This window comes from Odontomachus brunneus, unplaced genomic scaffold, assembly GCF_010583005.1.
Source record: "Odontomachus brunneus isolate Ranch 3 - 2012 unplaced genomic scaffold, Obru_v1 Obru_scaffold_059, whole genome shotgun sequence".
Taxonomy (NCBI): domain Eukaryota; kingdom Metazoa; phylum Arthropoda; class Insecta; order Hymenoptera; family Formicidae; genus Odontomachus; species Odontomachus brunneus.
This window is the reverse complement of record NW_022639509.1, coordinates 1,385,958-1,403,997: the sequence shown is the minus strand read 5'-3', so window position 1 is coordinate 1,403,997 and position 18,040 is coordinate 1,385,958. Positions and strand designations below refer to the sequence as shown.

General features: G+C 42.5%; 1 protein-coding gene across 4 annotated transcripts in view; it reads right to left on the bottom strand.

Annotated features, from left to right (window-relative positions):
* The window catches only part of LOC116845982 (protein gustavus), a 173,700-nt gene that overhangs the window by 58,190 nt on the left and 97,470 nt on the right, over window positions 1–18,040 (bottom strand). For 2 of the 4 annotated variants that reach the window (XM_032819274.1, XM_032819276.1), the window contains exon 2: window positions 1,809–1,847. In XM_032819274.1, the coding sequence (XP_032675165.1) occupies window positions 1,809–1,847 (39 nt within the window). Of the gene's footprint in view, window positions 1–1,808; window positions 1,848–11,808; window positions 12,345–12,393; window positions 13,046–18,040 lie in introns of those variants that run through there. The other 2 variants (XM_032819278.1, XM_032819275.1) reach the window with 2 other exon arrangements.

Here is an 18,040-nt window from a genome sequence, read left to right as displayed (position 1 = left end):
GGGGGGGGGGGGTAGAGGAGAGTGGAGGGGACTTTGGAGAGTTGGGACTAAGCGCACTCTTAGACCGTGTCGTCATCGAGTAGCAGCTGTTTCCATTCAGCCTCGCCCTTCTTAGTTGGCGACTTCCTTTGCAGCACTTTTAATTAACGCGCACGAGGCAACGCTCCCTATTTCATTTCTCTTTGCTCTCGCTTCTTCCTCCACGATTCATGTCTCGAGCTGTGAACTGTTCGAAATGCTGTCGAATGATCGTGCGCGGCGTACGAGTATTATTTACGGTCAATGTATACAAGCTGCGCTATCACGAAGAAATTAGCTCACAGATTTTCAAGAACTTTGAATGTATCGTAGAACGGGGGAAAAAATTAAACGCATATTTTATTTGTGTGTTTATCCTCTTCGCGTGTTCGCAGGCATTGAAGCGATCCTTCGATAATAATTCGGTATAAAATTGATTGTGAGCGAATATCTTCGGTACAGATGTTAATAGACTAAACTTTTCTTCGACTAATATAATCGGCAAATCAATAATCCAAACTAATCAAGCATCACATCGCAAATAACTTCAACGATGACATCAATAAATTAACAAGTCATAATAATTTATTGATGAATAAATCATTTCACTGATGCAATGAATTATTGATCAAACTTTGATGTGATCGACAACGCACGCTGATCAACAACTAATCTCGTCGAGCGATTAAATTGTTCGTGATTATACATATAACGATTGATTAATTTTGATGAGTGATTTAGTCAAAGTAAATTTTAATTGATTAATGTCCAACTAATGCTTCGGAAGTAGTAGCAGGTGTCCTCTCTGTTGTAGAAGGCGGCCGATTTGTCGTCGCAGGAAGTATTGAAAATTGAATCGAATTTTTGGATCAACCCGTATTTGGTTCGTTTCGTATTTAGGTGACTCCCCGCTCGATCAGGCAACGGCACACCGGCGGAATTGACCGACTTTCGTATATATCGGACATGTAGGAAAATTTAGCCTACTTGCATAAAGCAAACGACGATATCGCGGACCGAATACAGACGTAAGCGAAGTAATTTTATAATGGAGCTCCACTTCCCTCCTATTTCGTCGCGAGATTCAAAATAGATTTATATCCGACTGCCCAAACTACGAGTCTTTCGACAAAACGCGCTTCTGCCTCGTCGATCTCGGTCGACGTGAAAGCGTTTAGCGCGTATGCCGGAGTAAATCAAACGGGCCGGCAATAAAACTGACAATTACGTTAAAGCGAGAATTCGGCTCTGCATTTCAACGAAATAGCTTTTCCGGGATTAATCGAATTTCATTCGCCATCGTGAAAGCGGAATGCGGTGTTAACGTTTTCGTTTCTGCAAAAATTGGCTCGATAACGCGTATTAAAAATATTATTATTATTCAACGTGCCGCGCAGTGTGAAGCGTCATTACGCCGGACATTAAGTGGACAATGATTGAAACGCTTGGCTTAAATCCAAACGTGGCGTTAACGCCGCGAATGTTGTTCTAAAGTCGAGCGGGGGGATGCGCGAGATCGTTCGGGGAGTCGTCGCTAATAAGTGAACACGAATTGAAAATGAAAGACGTTCGAGTGTCGCTCGCGCGCGAATCGTAGGGGGTCACACACGCTTAACTCTTAGTTGTGAGAGATGTTGAAAAACGAAAGGAGAGACAGAGAATGTTATTGCAGTGAATTAAATTCGGAGGTGCGTCTTGAGATTTCCATTGGGAACTAAGCTCGGCGAAAGTGCGTGCTGATAGGATAGCTTACGGATATCTTTAGTACCATCTATGGGAAGCATATGTACCTCGTGTCCTCATTTTTGTTCGCTACGAAACGGTCCAGTCTGAAAAAAAAATACAAAAGTTGTCATTCCACACGTGCTCGATATAATTTGCGCTACATCCTATATGTATGTACAACCTCGCGCGCCACGTACGCGCAACGCGCGCGTACGTGAATTATATTAAAACATTTTCACGCTCTCGCGCGCTACGCGAGAAAATGTGCATCGCGATGAGGTTTAAAGGGAAAAATGTTAAAGAATTATCTGGATTTGCAGCATACTACGAGTAACACTCATTTCGCTCTTGATAAAATTGTCGGCTGATCGTGCCGTAGTGTGAAAGTTGTGGGAACTTCTGAAGGAAGTAAAATTCTGCACGCTCTCCTAAGAGAAAATGCACGCGTGATATGGATAAACGAGTGATCGATTATTGACCAACACTCGACTAGATGAAAAACGTTCTCTCTGACATACACACATTCAGTATTTACGTACGCATTAAAAGAGTGTGCGGTAATTGAAGCAATTTATCGTTAACGGTCACATGCGAAACGATGCCACTTTGCACATTCGCAGTCGCATTGCGCTTCATACAAAAAAGGGACACATATGGTCGTATGTTGGGAAAAACATACGCGTTTCAGCATATCAGAAATTTTTATTTAACTCCGTTCTCGTCGAAAACAGAGAGTAGAGATGATTTGCTTAAATCTTGTCAACCGAAATTTCGATCCTTCCTGTGCTCTCGCATTTGTAACACGCGCGTGAGTATTAATTCTTTGCGGCCTCTCGAGCCGGGATATTTCCAGCTGTTTTACTGCTTACTTTTTAACTTCATAATAAATATATTTACATATACAGTACCTTTTATTTTAGTGTGCACAAAAATTCATTTGCAAGAATTTTATTTATTGCTTATTTGAAATAATTAACTGATGCTCATCGCTCATTTATTGCGCGAAATTAGTCAGACCAACGGGAAATATGCGCCACCAGCTGTGCACGAGACTGCAAAGGATTGATTATCTCACTTTGAAGAAATTTATCCACTGGGAAAAAAATTGTATAATATATTCGAAGACGATGAAAATTTTCGGCAAATCAAACAGGCGCATAATAAGACACGACGAGAAATGTTCGTTACATTCGAGGTAAACTTGGTCGTCTGTATTCTGTCGGTTTCCGGATTAAGGGCGATCGATCGGCTCGCCGACACAGTGCCGGGAGGGTGCAGTGTCGAGAAGGAAACTGGGGGAGTCCTTCTTTCGTCGGGTGTTCCATTAGCAAGGAACTGAGCGACATGTGGTGTAATACACATTGTTACATGACTGTAATATAGTGCGCTGACAGTCAGCCATCGCTGTTGCTCGCGTTAGTTTGCGAATTTCTATTCAAAATTAGCGCATTCGTCTGTCGCCTCATTAGTGCGGAAGAAGTGTAATCCTTTCCCGTAATCGTTTTATGAGGAAGCAATGGCGAACGTGAACTACGGGTTTCTTTCTCTGGCAGGAACGACCGCAACGTTCACACGACACGTCATAATATTGTCATAGGTGAACGCATGCGTTAGTATTTGAAAATGTTGAATATTCACTCGGGACTTTTATCACTTATCACAGAACATAACGAAAACGCCCAACGACGAAGAGTATCGATTTCGTCGTTTTCGACGATTCCGTGACTGTTAAAATTGTTGATCGAGACGAAGGCGGATTTGCATTGACACTACTCGCGGAGAAATTTGAGTAGGGATTAGAGTTGCATTCGAAAAGGTCCTTTCTCGGAAAAATTTTACCGAACATCTGTAATTCATGTTGCATGGATTTTTAATAATAATAAAATAATAAATGATAAATAATAATAATAAATAAAATTTTAGAGTGTAGAAAGTGTGATGTACAGAAACCAAATCGGTTCTTCGGTGCGATTGCCAAGTAGAAATACTCATGGGAGAATCTCGTTGTTTACAAGTCAGACGCACGCCTATCTTTCAGTCTCCACGGTGTGCGCGATGAATCTATCTTCCTGTCCCAAATATCCTTGATTAGAATCATATATAGTACCCATAATTGAATGGGGATTCAAGATATTAAAATCTTCTTTTTCCATTCTCAGATAACTATTAATTGACTTATTAATTATTTGAAATTTGCGAAATTAATTGAATATTGCAAAAAATATTGCCTCAGCCGAGAATTGAACCTGGACCTTCCCTTACCTGGATATGCCTGAGATAATTCGGTAAAATTTTCTCATGAATTTCGGAACTGTTAGAAAATCACGACGTGACCGGAGAACCTGAATTCGGCTAAAGAAAATATTTTAGCTGACTGTGACATTGTCTGTTGAGGTATAATGCAATAAACAATTTGATGACAAAGATTTATGATTCACGCCGAGTTGATGAGTCACAAAGAACACATTCGTGCACGTTTTAAAAAATGAGTCGCAAGTGATGAGAAACGATTCACAATAGCTGGACTTGAGATTAGGTTAGGTTAGGTTAGGTTAGATTACTTCAGTTCTCCGTTACTCTAGTTCTTTTTCATATTGGTGGTGGTCAAAGGTGCGTCCCAAAAACCAGACAAATACTTAATTCCGAGGAATTAATTTAGAGGAAGGCTGACTTATAAAAAATGTTCCACTATCCAATATCTCGATTTGGTACCGTTCTACATATAGCTCGAAAATAACTCAATGATTAAACGACTAGAATATATTACTATGGATATTTTTTTTATAGCTTGATATGAGCGGACAAAGAATAGGCTTATCTTTGAAACCTCATAGAAACCAAGTTTTTAACTAAAACTATCTGACTGAAATAAAGATTGCGTATTCGATATTCTATGCCAGAGTCACGTCGATTATCATACCGGAAATGAGATAAGAGTTCAATGAATATTCACTGTTAGGGCTCGGAGGACAGTTACGACATTTCGGAGACGCAGCAACCGAATATAATGCATTTTGAATTACAACAGCGAGCGCTCTTCAAATATTTCATGACTCCCTCGCTCGCTATCCAAATTTGAAGTCATCAAACAATGCGAGAAATCTCGCGGAATAAATGCCAAATGGTAGCTCTGAGTTCTCTGACCGTCTCTCTTTCTATTTCTCCTCTCTTGTCTCCGACAACGCAGGTTTCTCTACGAGGGACATTAAGCTTTAAAGTGATCGTCTCTCGGTCCGGCTGATAGTTAACGCGATAAGATTCAATACGACTTTTATTCGGAATTGGCGCTACCAATATTTGAACACCGAGATAACATACTGCTTGAGACAGTTACACTGAGGAAAAATGTTCGGTATTTGTAATTATAATCACACATAGAAAAATCATTGCTGTACGGAAAAAAAGGTTTGGTTGAATTATAACCAAATATCTGGTCGAATATAAACGATCCAGAAATTCCGATTGAAGTAACCCGAATTCTGTTTAAGTCAATCAAAAATCTTGTTAACTTAAACAGAATTCGGGTTATTTTAATCGGAATTTCTGGATCGTTCATATTCAACCAGATATTTGGTTAATTCAACCAAATCTTTTTTTCCGTATATAAATTATGATCAAGCAAGCCATTTTTTAAATCAAATTTTAGTATAATATTAGCGATAATAACTTTATGTGTACATGTTATTACTACCATTTTCGCGTTGGAACAATAAAAAAATATGGTTGGAACTAAATAGTCATAATTTTAGTTAGATCAATCATTCTTTTTCTGTCAGTGTACGTTACGAGAAAAGTCTGAGACACATATGATGAATTAATATGTGTGTGTGTGCGTGTATATGTGTGTGTCGGACAATTTTTAATATTGAATACGCCATTCAGAAGAGACATACTTTTTATCCAAAGTCCATATTCCGGTTACATACATTTGATCCTTTGCGATCGCGTAGTGCGCTATAGCCTGGATACACGAAGAAAATATATTGTAGTAAAAATTACAATAAAATGTATATTTTTATAATTTTACATACGGAGTTTCATGGGCGAAATTACTGTATATTTATTTGAAATTTTTGCACGTTTGGCTTTTTATTATAAAATTGTTGTAATTATTTGAACATTTTTTATATCGTATACCAGGTAGATCGAATTTATTATTTTGCATAATAATTATATTACAATTTCAATACAGTTTAGCTTTAAAAAAGAAAAAAAATTCAAAAAAGATATTCCAATGTAATTTTTATTGTAACATTCCTTCCGTGTATATTTCTGATCAGAATTATTTTGAAGCGAACATTTTTTACTAATGTCTAATCAAAGATTGTCTTGTGACAAGAAAGAAAAAAAACTAGATCAGATCTTCCAACACCAGTGATCGTTTATCTTACCACCGCCGTTCAGAAATCATCTTTATTCTCTCACATTGCACTGTCGTGTCTGTGAACGAATGAACGTGTCCGGCATAACTCGTCTTATGTGGTCAGAACAGCAAAAGTGCTCTTTCTCAAGCACAGCCGCGGAGAAACTACGGCCGCAAAGGGTTGTACCCGAGCGCGTTTAATTTTTAAGCGTAAACTCACATCGTGTACGCGTAACCTTCAGTAAAGCAAATAACACTCCGGATCAGACGGTTATAAATTCAACGTGAACCGTGCGACCCGAGGAATACGGCCGCGTCAATCTTTACATTGTCGGCCCGCCTGGTGCCCTTCCCGCACGAAATCAACGACGGCCGAATGAACGAATAGCGCGCGGTGCATCGAACGTCCCAGAGGACTCACTCGCCACGGCACTGGCCCAAGGTGGAGAGGTCGTTAACCCCCGTAAGCTCTCGTTACCCGTCGATCGAGCGACCTCCTCTCCCTCTCGCACGCGCCTTCTCTATTCCCCCTCCTTCCCTCCTTCTCCCGTTTGGCTGCCGCAGCCTGACCCTTTCGTGTGCTTGGTCGGGCAACCGGTCGGTCGTTCCCTTCGAAAAGCTTCCTCGGCGACTTTCTTGCGGTCGGCGGTGCCACCGAAAATTTATCGCATCTCCTCCCGAACGACTCATCGATTTTCTCGTCTCTACTCTCCTGTCCTCCCCTCTCTCCCTGCTCTTCCCCTACGACTGCTCTGCGAAAATTTTCAGCCACAAAGAGTAGACCGACCCCGCGCGCGCGCGCCCGCCACTTCTCCTCTTTTTGCTCATATCGACAAGCACCGCTCGTAAATCCGCGCGGAATCTCCGTATATTGCCTAACTGGCTTGCCCGTGCAGATTTACGGCGTGTCTCACGTTGATTTAGCGCCTAGTTCGTTAAGACAATACCACGGCGAAGTTAAAAGTGGCGCGCGAGCGCACGTCACCTCCGTCGCGTCGCGGCGGTTTTTCGCGCGAATCGGTCGCGAAAACGGCGGAACAGTGTTAAAGACGCGTTGTTGAGGCGCGAGGCGGTAAGTATCTTTCGATCGTGTCGAAGCTCGACGGATACTCAAAATACTCGCTTCTGTTATCCAGTGAATTCGCCTTTATCACCAATTATATTCTAAACTATACGTTTCGATTAGAATTGCATGCGCTTTCAACTCTACATTGTAAATCCATTGTTATCGCTTTCATGCCGGCGAACGTCACAAAATGGCTTGTAAAAGGAGAAAAAAGGTGATAACCACCGATCGGAAAAATCTCGGGGAGATTAATCTCGCGCGCGCACGCGCGCGTAATGTCGGCGCGTAAAGTCCGATATATTCGTGACGATTCAATTTGCAGCAGTAGCCGGCATTATCGTCGACTACGTTACGCACGTACATGTCAGCCGCGGATCGGTCAGCTGACGCACGTCACAATTTTGCCCGGACACGTAACACACAGCGCATATTCATCTTAACGCGGGAATATATTTAGAACGTTGCGTTGTTATCCCGATTTCGCGCGCGCGCGTGCACGCACGCACACACACACACACACACACACACTACGCGCGTGCGAAATCGGCTGTACGCGCGCGCGATTTGCTCGCCGTGTTTGCGATCCGTTGGTTCGCCTGACGTTAATGCCTGCCTGCCCGCGATTGTTTTGTTATTAAACACCACGTGCCAATAACAAACTTCCTTAATTTGATTCGCCGTCACATTAGCCGCTGCCGTGAAATGTTGTTGTAACGAGTGCCAATATGCTTCTAATATTATCGCGGCTCGTACACCGAGAAAAAGAAGGAGCTGGATCGGCAAAACGGACGATCAGTCGCCTTCAAAGAAACATCGTATATCTCTATTGAACGAATGAAGTTAGCGCAACAACAAGCCGCGTTGACATAGTTGCTGATCAAATCGCGATCATCGAATCGAGCGACTCTCATCATACACAGCGACTATATTATCGTCCGTTCAGTTGAACTAAACGTTCGCTCGAACGAATTTTGCTCGTTCAAGCAAGGTCTCATTAACTCTCAACCACTTTTTTCTTCTCAGTGAACGCACCTCGTACTCTCTCGTGGGGTTTTATCTTGTAATTGTCCGAGCCGCGCGCAATGATCCGTGCTCCCGACTCATTCGATCGATCGAGCGAATCTTTCGTTGAATTAAATTTTCGTCATGTTTTTCGGCCACCAGTTTTTCGTACGATTACGCATATCGCGAAACGCATAACGACCGACACGTCGACGGTGCGGACTGTCGACGATCGATAAGCGCTCGAAATTGCAACGCATCCGTTTTGTTCGCATTTTCAATCGGGCGGAGCGATTCGCTTTCGAACTATCATCACCAGCAGAGCGGTGAATCCCTCTCGTCTCTCCTCGCAGATCGCGTGTAACCAAGACGCGGAGTCGCTGAATTAAAAATCACACACTGAAAGAACAAATGATCACTAAAATTATAGTCATTTTGGACGTCAACTACATTCTTTTGTTGTTTCAACAAAACAGTAGTAACAGAGATATGCACATTTTTATTTTAGAAACTAAAAATTTATATTTTAGGAATGCAGAAAAAATGTGTTATTAAAAAATTTTCTGTTTCTGAGGAAACATGATAAAATTCTAGCGAAATTTTCCACGTTCTTTAGCAAGATAGATCTCACTGATAGTCTGTTTCCACACTTCTAGAACGACAGCAAGATTGAAAAGAATTTGTAAGAGAAAAGGAAACTAAACATATATTCTCTGCATACAAGGCTCTTATCGTTTACTGCAAAAATAGAGTTCTGCCGACAAGAATTCTTCCACAATGCGATTATATTACAAATAGCAAATACATTTTTCTCAGTGCGTTCAGCGGGGTGGTGCGGCACGACGCGATTCTTTGATTTTGCGGACAGTGACGTCGTCGCGAGAAACAATACGCGTCCCTGTTCGCAGGGAGAACAAACGTCTCTGCCATTTGATTACGCGACAACATTGTTGGCATACGACTCATTATGCAACCGAGAGCGTGGTCATAACTTGGAGTAAACGCAAGGAATCGACACGAATAATGAATGAGAGAAAGGCCGGCCTGCCTGCGCGCTTCTGCCAGGGCTCTCTCGGCCGGGATAATCCGCGCTTATGGCGTAGCTCGCTCGCGCGCACGATAGGAAATGTTAACTCTTTACGAATGTAAACGGTGATTTTAGGTTCTGCCTATTCACAACACCGCCACTCGGCGCGTCTTGGCCAGAGACTCCCGTCATCTTTGCTTTGCCGTGCGACAGCACATGTTGAAATTTCAATTACCGCGCATTGTCGTAACCTTTAACACAATCCCTCATGAGGTACGCAGAGGTACATAAACCTTTTCTTCGTAAAAAACGCGACTCCAAGGTCCGTCTTCATTGGCAATATTCATTTATGACGTTTCTGCTGCGCGGGACGGAGGGACAGCTGCGAAACCGATGAAAATCGACGAGAGGATAAGGTGTCTCGTTACGGGAGGATTCGCGACAGTTAATCGCGACGTCGAGTCATTAACTGCGGCAACGTGGAGAATATCCACGCGAAAAGTGGCTGCCGGGTGGAAAGAGAGAAAGAGAGAGAGAGAGAGAGAGAGAGAGAGAGAGAGAGAGGAGTCTTTTCTGGGATTCTCTGTGCGCCGGTAAATCGTATCGCAGTCATTGTTCGACGCTTCATTGTAAAACGAAGACTTCCGCGGAGGGAAAAATTACGCTCTTCCGCACTTCGTCATGTTTCACTCCGCATTATGCTTTATGCATCGCGCCGGGATATTCACAGCGACCCGTCCAAGGCCGGAGAAAAGCACTCTTTAATATCCTCGGAGTCGCGACGGTTGCTCAACACAAAAGAACCTTTCACCGCCGATCAAAATTCAGAGCGCTCCCCGCTGTTCGGGCAGGCAAAATCGACGCTGGCCGCACGGGTGGCTAACGGGCTTCGCGAAAATTTGGCAACACGAGAGGGAACGTGTTCACTCGCCGTCGACGAGATATCACACGCGCGCGTACGATATCTCGGAAATGTCAAACCCAAGCCGGCACGTAACCTCGGCGAGCTTTAATCACGACGTCGCGAGCAAGAAGAAAAACAAGAAAATCCTCACGCTGAAGTCGCGGCACTCGCGAGTGGCAGGAACGATAATTTTTGCATGTATACACAGACGTTATCTCGAAATATGAACTCGTCATGAGTCATGGCCGTTGCGATATATATTCGCGGGATATTATAACGCGCGAGAATATCCGAACGCGGCGAGTATCGCGAGAACCGTGCTCGCAGCGCCGCGAATTCGCGATGATCTCATCGCCTCTGTCAATTCCCACGATCTATCGCTACGACATGAGCTGCGCTCCGACCGAACGTATGGTAATTGCGAGGGGAAGGTGCCTCCTCCTCAGTGAGAATTTGACGGAACGTGTGCTCGTACTCGTATGTGTGTATGTGTGTGTGTGTGTGTGTGTGTGTGATGATGGGTTCGGAAAAGCTATGCGAGTTCAAATGATCGTTTTTGCGGTCACATGATCGCTCGAACGCCAGGTACGCGGTCAGAAAGGTGGGAAAAGCGGGGAAAGATTGAAGCGCTCTGGCGTCATCGATCGCGCACGTTATAAATATCCGAATGTTCGCAGCCCGCGACGTAGAATTCGCGAGACAGCTCTCCGTTCGCGATTTCACGCACCTGTTTGCGGTGATCCCGCGTATTTAAATTGCGGTGTTCACGAAACGGACGTTCTCCAGATTTAGAAGGGGTGAGTACGCCGAGGTGTGACCGCGAGAAACCGTTCAAATGTTGTTTCGAATCCGGATCCCGTTCGCGAGTTCGCCGCAGATCGAACCCGAGGTGACCCCGACGCGCTATTGATCTCGCATGGCGAAATTACGGCTAGTCGCGTACCGGGGAAATCACATTTTGCAGATACACCCGTACATTTATACGGCGCGGCAATATTGCGTTACACTCGTATAACGCCGACAAACATTTCGCCGGTGATGTTTATACCGATGTCGTTTCACGGACGCAGCCAGTTTAACCGACAATATGTGCTCACACCGACAGACGTACTGAATTTATTGACGTATCATTTCGGGAAACACGATACAGCTGCGAAATCAACACATATATGCCGATATTACTAAGTATCTCTCTGATTAGTGTACTGTAACAAGATCTTCTAGTCCCGTGACTGAAAGATTTCGAAAGGCTTCACCGCCTTCTTCATCACACGAAATCAAAGATGTTTCGAACAACGCATATTCGGCTTATGTTCGTTTCTACCAACTTTGACTAACTTAACCAGCTGGTTATTCCAACGGAATAGATCAAACGTATTTCTCGTTAGTCGGAATTGACAGATACGATTGGTTGATTCCGTTGTAACAGCCAGCCAGTCAAGCTAACCAAAGTTGGTAGAAACGAGCACTAATGCGCACCCGTGTGTTCGCATTGCGGACGAATCGCGACGAGTCGACTCTTCTGAAAATAACGTCCTTACGCGTGCGTCTGTGCGCCTGTGTGCGTGTGCGGAGGCACTCGCAATTACCAAACGTATTACCTTGACGAAACTATACGACCAACCGGGCACTGTGACGATCGGCTCACTCTCCGTGTGTACGCGATCGTGGTTAATGTAAACCGGACATAAAACAGCACTGACCTCGAGCACATGTTGATGCTCCGATTAAATTTTTTCCTATAAACGTAACGAATCAGCACAATGCGTGGCACATTTGCGATGCACAGGACGGACGTGTCGGTAGGCATTAAGGCCTGTCGCACTTCCGGCGCGCGACCTGGCCTCTACCGCTGCGCTATTTTGACATTTCGTCACTTTGAAGCACCCGCAGCGACAGCGACTCGGGAGGACAGCACCAAATGTGCGAACCGCACCTGGCGATCATCAATCAGACGACGCACTACGTACAACCGCACACTCAATATGATACAATCCCATTGAATAATCCTTTCAGAGGTAATCCTTGGAGACGAGCTCGACGAACACAGGCCGGCTCTGTCCGCCCTGGAACCTGTCACCGAGAAGTTCTCTTTCTCGAGAACATACGACGATGAACACGATGAACACGGTGACAACGATGACGACGATGACGACGGCCACGACGACGACGACGACGACGACGACGATGACTATCGTCCGGGTTATATCGGGACGATTGGCGATAAGCGAGACATATTTCGCGGATTGTCACGGATGATTTTTCGCATGAGCTTTCGCTTCACTTACGTTCGGCGTATGTTGTTCCCCGAACAATCCATATCCTGCTTGACGTATCCGTCAGGCGTGTCGCCACGTTCCTCGTGTTTGCTCCGGTCGAATTCCGCTGGGCAGAGGTAAGCAGTCGCTTTTCGCGACTCGAATCGCGCGCGCGCGCGCTCGCGCCCGCGCCGAACGGGGCGCGAGGAACTGGTCGCGAGAGTCGGAAGGATATTGCACACTGTGGTTCGCGCACACACTGAACCCGCAGCCGTAACGGCAGCGGCAGCGGCAGCACCACGCGATATGCTACTCGACGCCGTTGTGTCCGTCGTGATCTCCGAGTCGTGGATCTTACTCCCGTTCACCGCGCTCGCCGAATCCGACCCTTCGCCCTGTCGCGCTGCACCTTGGCTATCTGCCCGCGTAACATAAGTGATCACCGAACGGACCGTGGTCGCTACTTTCGCTAACTATACTGCAGAATTAACAGTGGCTCTTCGGAAGAGCCGCTGGGAGTGCGTGCTGGGAGAGGCGAGAGATGCAGGCGGCGAGTGTGCGAGAGATACGAGAGCGAGGGAGAGAAAGCACGCCGAATCGATGCACTTGGCTAAACCCCGACGTGCGTAGATACGACCTCGACGACGAGTCCGACACGACTGCCTCGCCACGACTGGCAACATGAGCCAGCCAATGGGCTGCACAGTGCGCCTCCCCCCGACGGCATGGAAAGGAGAGAGAGAAGCGAGGTATATGTGGAGAGCGTGGGGTGCTCTGCAATGACGTAGTAGCAATTGGCATTGGCGTAGAGAAGTGATAAGAGAATGTATTCGGTATTGATATAATTATAAAGACGTATTTTCTTGAAAAGTACTATTCTGAAGAAACACTGAGCTTATCCTATTTGGCAAAGTAGGTGGAGCCTAGTTTGAATAAATTTTACCTGTGTCTTTAGGAGCCAACCAGGAGTAGTTTTAACATAATAGGACAAGAAGGAAAAAACATTTTCTTACTGATTGGCTAAGGAAATTAGCTGAGGATAGAGGACAGAACAGTTATTGGTACATCCAAGACAGAAATTGACCTGATAGAGTTTGACCTGTTCCATAACAAGTTAAATTTTCTGCTCGACAAAAGTAACAACCGAAACAAGTAAAGGCATTTTCTGTTGCTAATTAAAATACGGAGAGAATCGCTTTATAATTGTGATATTTGTAATTGTAACAGGAATATTGTCTGCAAAGACAATTATAGAGCGTTTTTTTTTTTTTAGGAAAAAGGTCAGTATAAAAATCGTAATAATTTACTTGAATGAGCATTGCACAGTGCTTTGCTGCAGTGCACTGCAGGAAAATGCAGTATAAGTTCATATTTTAACTCATTATAAATATTTAAAGACCTAATAAATTCAGTTCTGTATGTATCTTGATAATTGTCCAAGGATGAGATTGAAAAAATTTTTGCCGAGGAAATATAACGTTTGCAAGGCAGAATATGAAAAATTGTAGATACTAGGGAAAGTGTACGCCAGCAGTATTAACTTGCAGCTGTTGCGTTCATGTGAGCAATGCGTTAATATTTGCGTATATGGATATACAATTACGTATACAGTCATTTTATTTCGTCTTCTTGCCGCGCGAGACCTGTACAGTCAAACAATTGCAGTTAGTTTTTACTGGCCCTTAGAGTCCTAACAAAATTTAGAAAAGAAAAACTGCGGAAAGAATATCTCACGTTTCTTTCTATTCTGTTTTTTGAAAAACTTCGGGACCGGGGAACTTCGGGATCGATCATTTCAGAATTACTATTTTCAAAATTATAATTGCAGATTAAATGTCGTTACATTGACCTATTATTATTGAATTTTTATTGGCTCCGTCAATCTATGATTGCGGAACGATAACGTAAAAAATAATAGAAACTTACTGTTTCCCAGAAGTTTCTACCGAAGACATTCGAAATTAGAGCTGCTAATTTTAGACTAAACATCATTAATTAGTTCAAAGATTACTCAAAGGTGTCCAATATTACGCGCCGATTTTACGTCACTTGTCGTTAGCGTTAATTATAGATTATCGAAAGTATGCGATTTATTTTATAACGCATTTTATCACTTTTATATTTTAATAATAATTTATTGTGTTTCTTTAAGTCTTTCGTAATATTTTAGTAACGCGTATGACACGCCCGTAATATAGACATGTAATTACATAAATACGAGCATGGCTCATTGGCGACCCACGTGGCACGAAACACGATAACGTCAGTTTCGTGCAGGGAGTTGGGTGTCCACGTGTAAATTATAATAATAACCCACGTCTACGCATGTACATATATATACATACGCACACAATGTAAACTATGTTCAACGTGTCATCTATACAAACAATACATAATACATATCGCGGTAGACCGCTCCCTACATTTCGTTTTGCGCTCGTGGGCCTCACAGTTGCTTGGTCACGAACACGTCAGGTAACGCGCGTCACAAATCCAGTCATATGTTTCGGAGCAACTAAAAAAATACAGGAGCAATTAAGGAGCGCGGCGTTATTATAACTAGATTCACAACATAATCAGACTTGCAATACACAGACTTGCAATAACTCAGCGTACACGATGTAACACCCTTCATAAATAGCGTTATATTCGATCGATAAACTATAATCTCGCGGGCCGCGTCAGTCAAAGTATAACGCATGCAAATGAATACCGACCAATTTTCCCATATAAAAACATAATTTACCGATAAACTGGTATTTTTCATGCTTTAATGCGTTATATAACCGCGTTTTTAGCTAACTCAAACTTTTAGTACGACAAACAAAGAAAGAATACACTGTTGTTATTATCTAATACAAAAATTTGTAATAATTTGTAATAACTAAAAAAATAACTTTTATATACAAGGTGTCTCAGATCTCCACGATGACCCTTTGTGAGAATATAGAACGGATTGAGGTAAGAAAGTCTTGTGCCGTTTTGCGATATTCGCAATAATAATCGAGATATTAATTAAAAAAGATTGGTGAATGATCGCGCACAATATGGAAGATGAGCTGCAGTGGCATCGTCTGTCGTTGTATACGTATACATTAAGTTAAACTGAACAAAAAAGTCCTTTACCATTTTGTAAATGATCACATAGATTTTTAGATATTAATTAAAGAAAATTTGTGCATTATGGTATACAATCATATATGTAACAATTTTCTTTAATATTTAAAAATCTATGTGGTCATTTGCAAAATGGTTGGAGACTCCTATTATTTCATGGAGACATCCTATTATTTCTATATATATTATCCTATATATTAGTATTACATCATTTAGTAAAAATAAAGATCGTGACACCTTAGCTCAGTTCCATTTTACTTATGTAATCTTTCGCCTTATGATACTCTTCTGATATAAAAATGGGAAAACTAACAAACTGTAACTTTCCTAATTCGTTGATTTGTATCAGAAGAATATGATGTGCAAGAAGGTATTCTGAGTTCCCGCCAAAAGCTCCTGTTACCTCCTCCTCGATCTTCATGTTCTCCTGGTACCAAAATGCAAAAATCGGCTAATACAAATTTGCTTATTTTGAGGATTCGTATCAGGAACATAGAATATGTGAGGAGGTATTCCAAGTTTCCGCCAAAAGCTCCTGTTACTCTTCCATCTTCATGTTCTCCTGGTACCAGAATGCGAAAATCGACAACAATTCCGCCAATTTCGAGGATTTAGTAACATAGGATGTGCGAGGAGGTATTCCGAGTTCCCGCCAAAAGCGCCTGTTACCTCCACCATCTTCATGTTCTCCTGGTACCATAATGCGAAAATCGACAATTCCGTTAATTTCGAGGATTTGTATCAGGAACATAGGATGTGCGAGGAGGTATTCCGAGTTCCCGCCAAAAGCTCCTGCTACCTCTTGGGTCTTTATGTTCTCTTGATACCAGAATGCGAAAATCGGCAAACCAGATCCAATTTCGAGGATTTGTATCAGGAACATAGGATGTTCGAGGAGGTATTCCGAGTTCCCGCCAAAAGTTCCTGGTACCTCCTTGATTTTCGTGTTCTCTTGATACCACAATGCGAAAATCGGCAAACCAGATTTCTCCAATTTCGAAGATTTGTGTCAGGAACATAGGATGTGCAAAGAGGTATTCCGAGTTCCCGCCAAAAGCTCCTGCTACCTCTTGGGTCTTCATGCTCTCTGATACCAGAATGCGAAAATCAGCAATCTCCAATTTCGAGGATTTGTATCAGGAACATAGGATGTTCGAGGAGATATTCCGAGTTCTCGCCAAAAGCTCCTGGAACCTCCTTGATTTTCATGTTCTCCTGATACCAGAATGCGAAAATCGGTAAGATTTCTCCAATTTCGAGGATTTGTATCAGGAACATGGGATGTGCGAAGAGGTATTCCAAGTTTCCGCCAAAAGCTCCTGCTACCTCTTGAGTTTTCATGTTCTCCTGATACTAGAGTGCAAAAATTGACATTGAGATTTCTCCAATTTCGAGGATTTCAGGAACGTAGGATGTTCGAGGAGGTATTCCGAGTTCCCGCCAAAAGCTCCTGCAATCTCCTTGATTTTCATGTTCTCCTGATACCAGAATGCGAAAATCGGCAAACCAGATTTCTCCAATTTCGAGGATTTGTATCAGAACATAGGATGTGCGAAGAGGTATTCCAAGTTTCGGCCAAAAGTTCCTGCTACCTCTTGAGTTTTCATGTTCTCCTGATACTAGAGTGCGAAAATCGACAAACCAGATTTCTCCAATTTTGAGGATTTGTATCAGGAACATAAAATGTGGGAGCAGGTATTCCGAATTCCCGCTAAAAGCTCCTGGTACCTCCTTGATTTTCATGTTCTCCTGACAACAGAATGCAAAAATCGGCAAACCAGATTTCTCAAATTTCGAGGATTTGTATCAGGAACATAGGATGTGCGAGGAGATATTCCGAGTTCCCGCTGAAACTTTTGTTACCTCCTCGATCTTCATTTTCCTGATACCGAGATGCGAAAATCGGCAAACGTAAATTTCTCAATGTCAAGAATTTGTATTAGAACATGATATACGAGGAGGTATTCGAAATTCCCGTCAGAATTTCTTATTACCTGTGTTCACATCTTGTTTTCTGATACCAAAATACGAAATTCGGCAATTTGGACAGATAAATATGCAAAGTATAATAATTAACTTGGAATATAATAATAACTCTGTATATGAATAAAAGTTTTTATTTATATACGTTATAAATTATAAATTTACAATGGTTCATTGCATGTTATATAATAGTAATGTTAATAGTAATAGTATAATAGTAATGTTAATGTAAATGAAACATTCTCTAATATAATGTTATATAATATATAAATGTACATATTTTATTAAAAAAAAAAATATATATATATATGATGTATATATAATTATTATATGTAATGTAAAAAATTGTTTATGTATCCTACGGTTTCGAAAATATATTTATTCACAATACAGAGTGTCCCGCGTAAAACGTACGAAAAGAAAAATATAAGTAGAATACATAAAAGTAAACAAAAATGGTATAGGTCATTTTTCAAATAACCACGTAAAATTTTGAGATATTAATTAAAATAGTTGAGCATCTCAGAGCGCGGCGACGCGGCAGGCGAGCAGGACATACGGCCCGACGCGGCAGGCG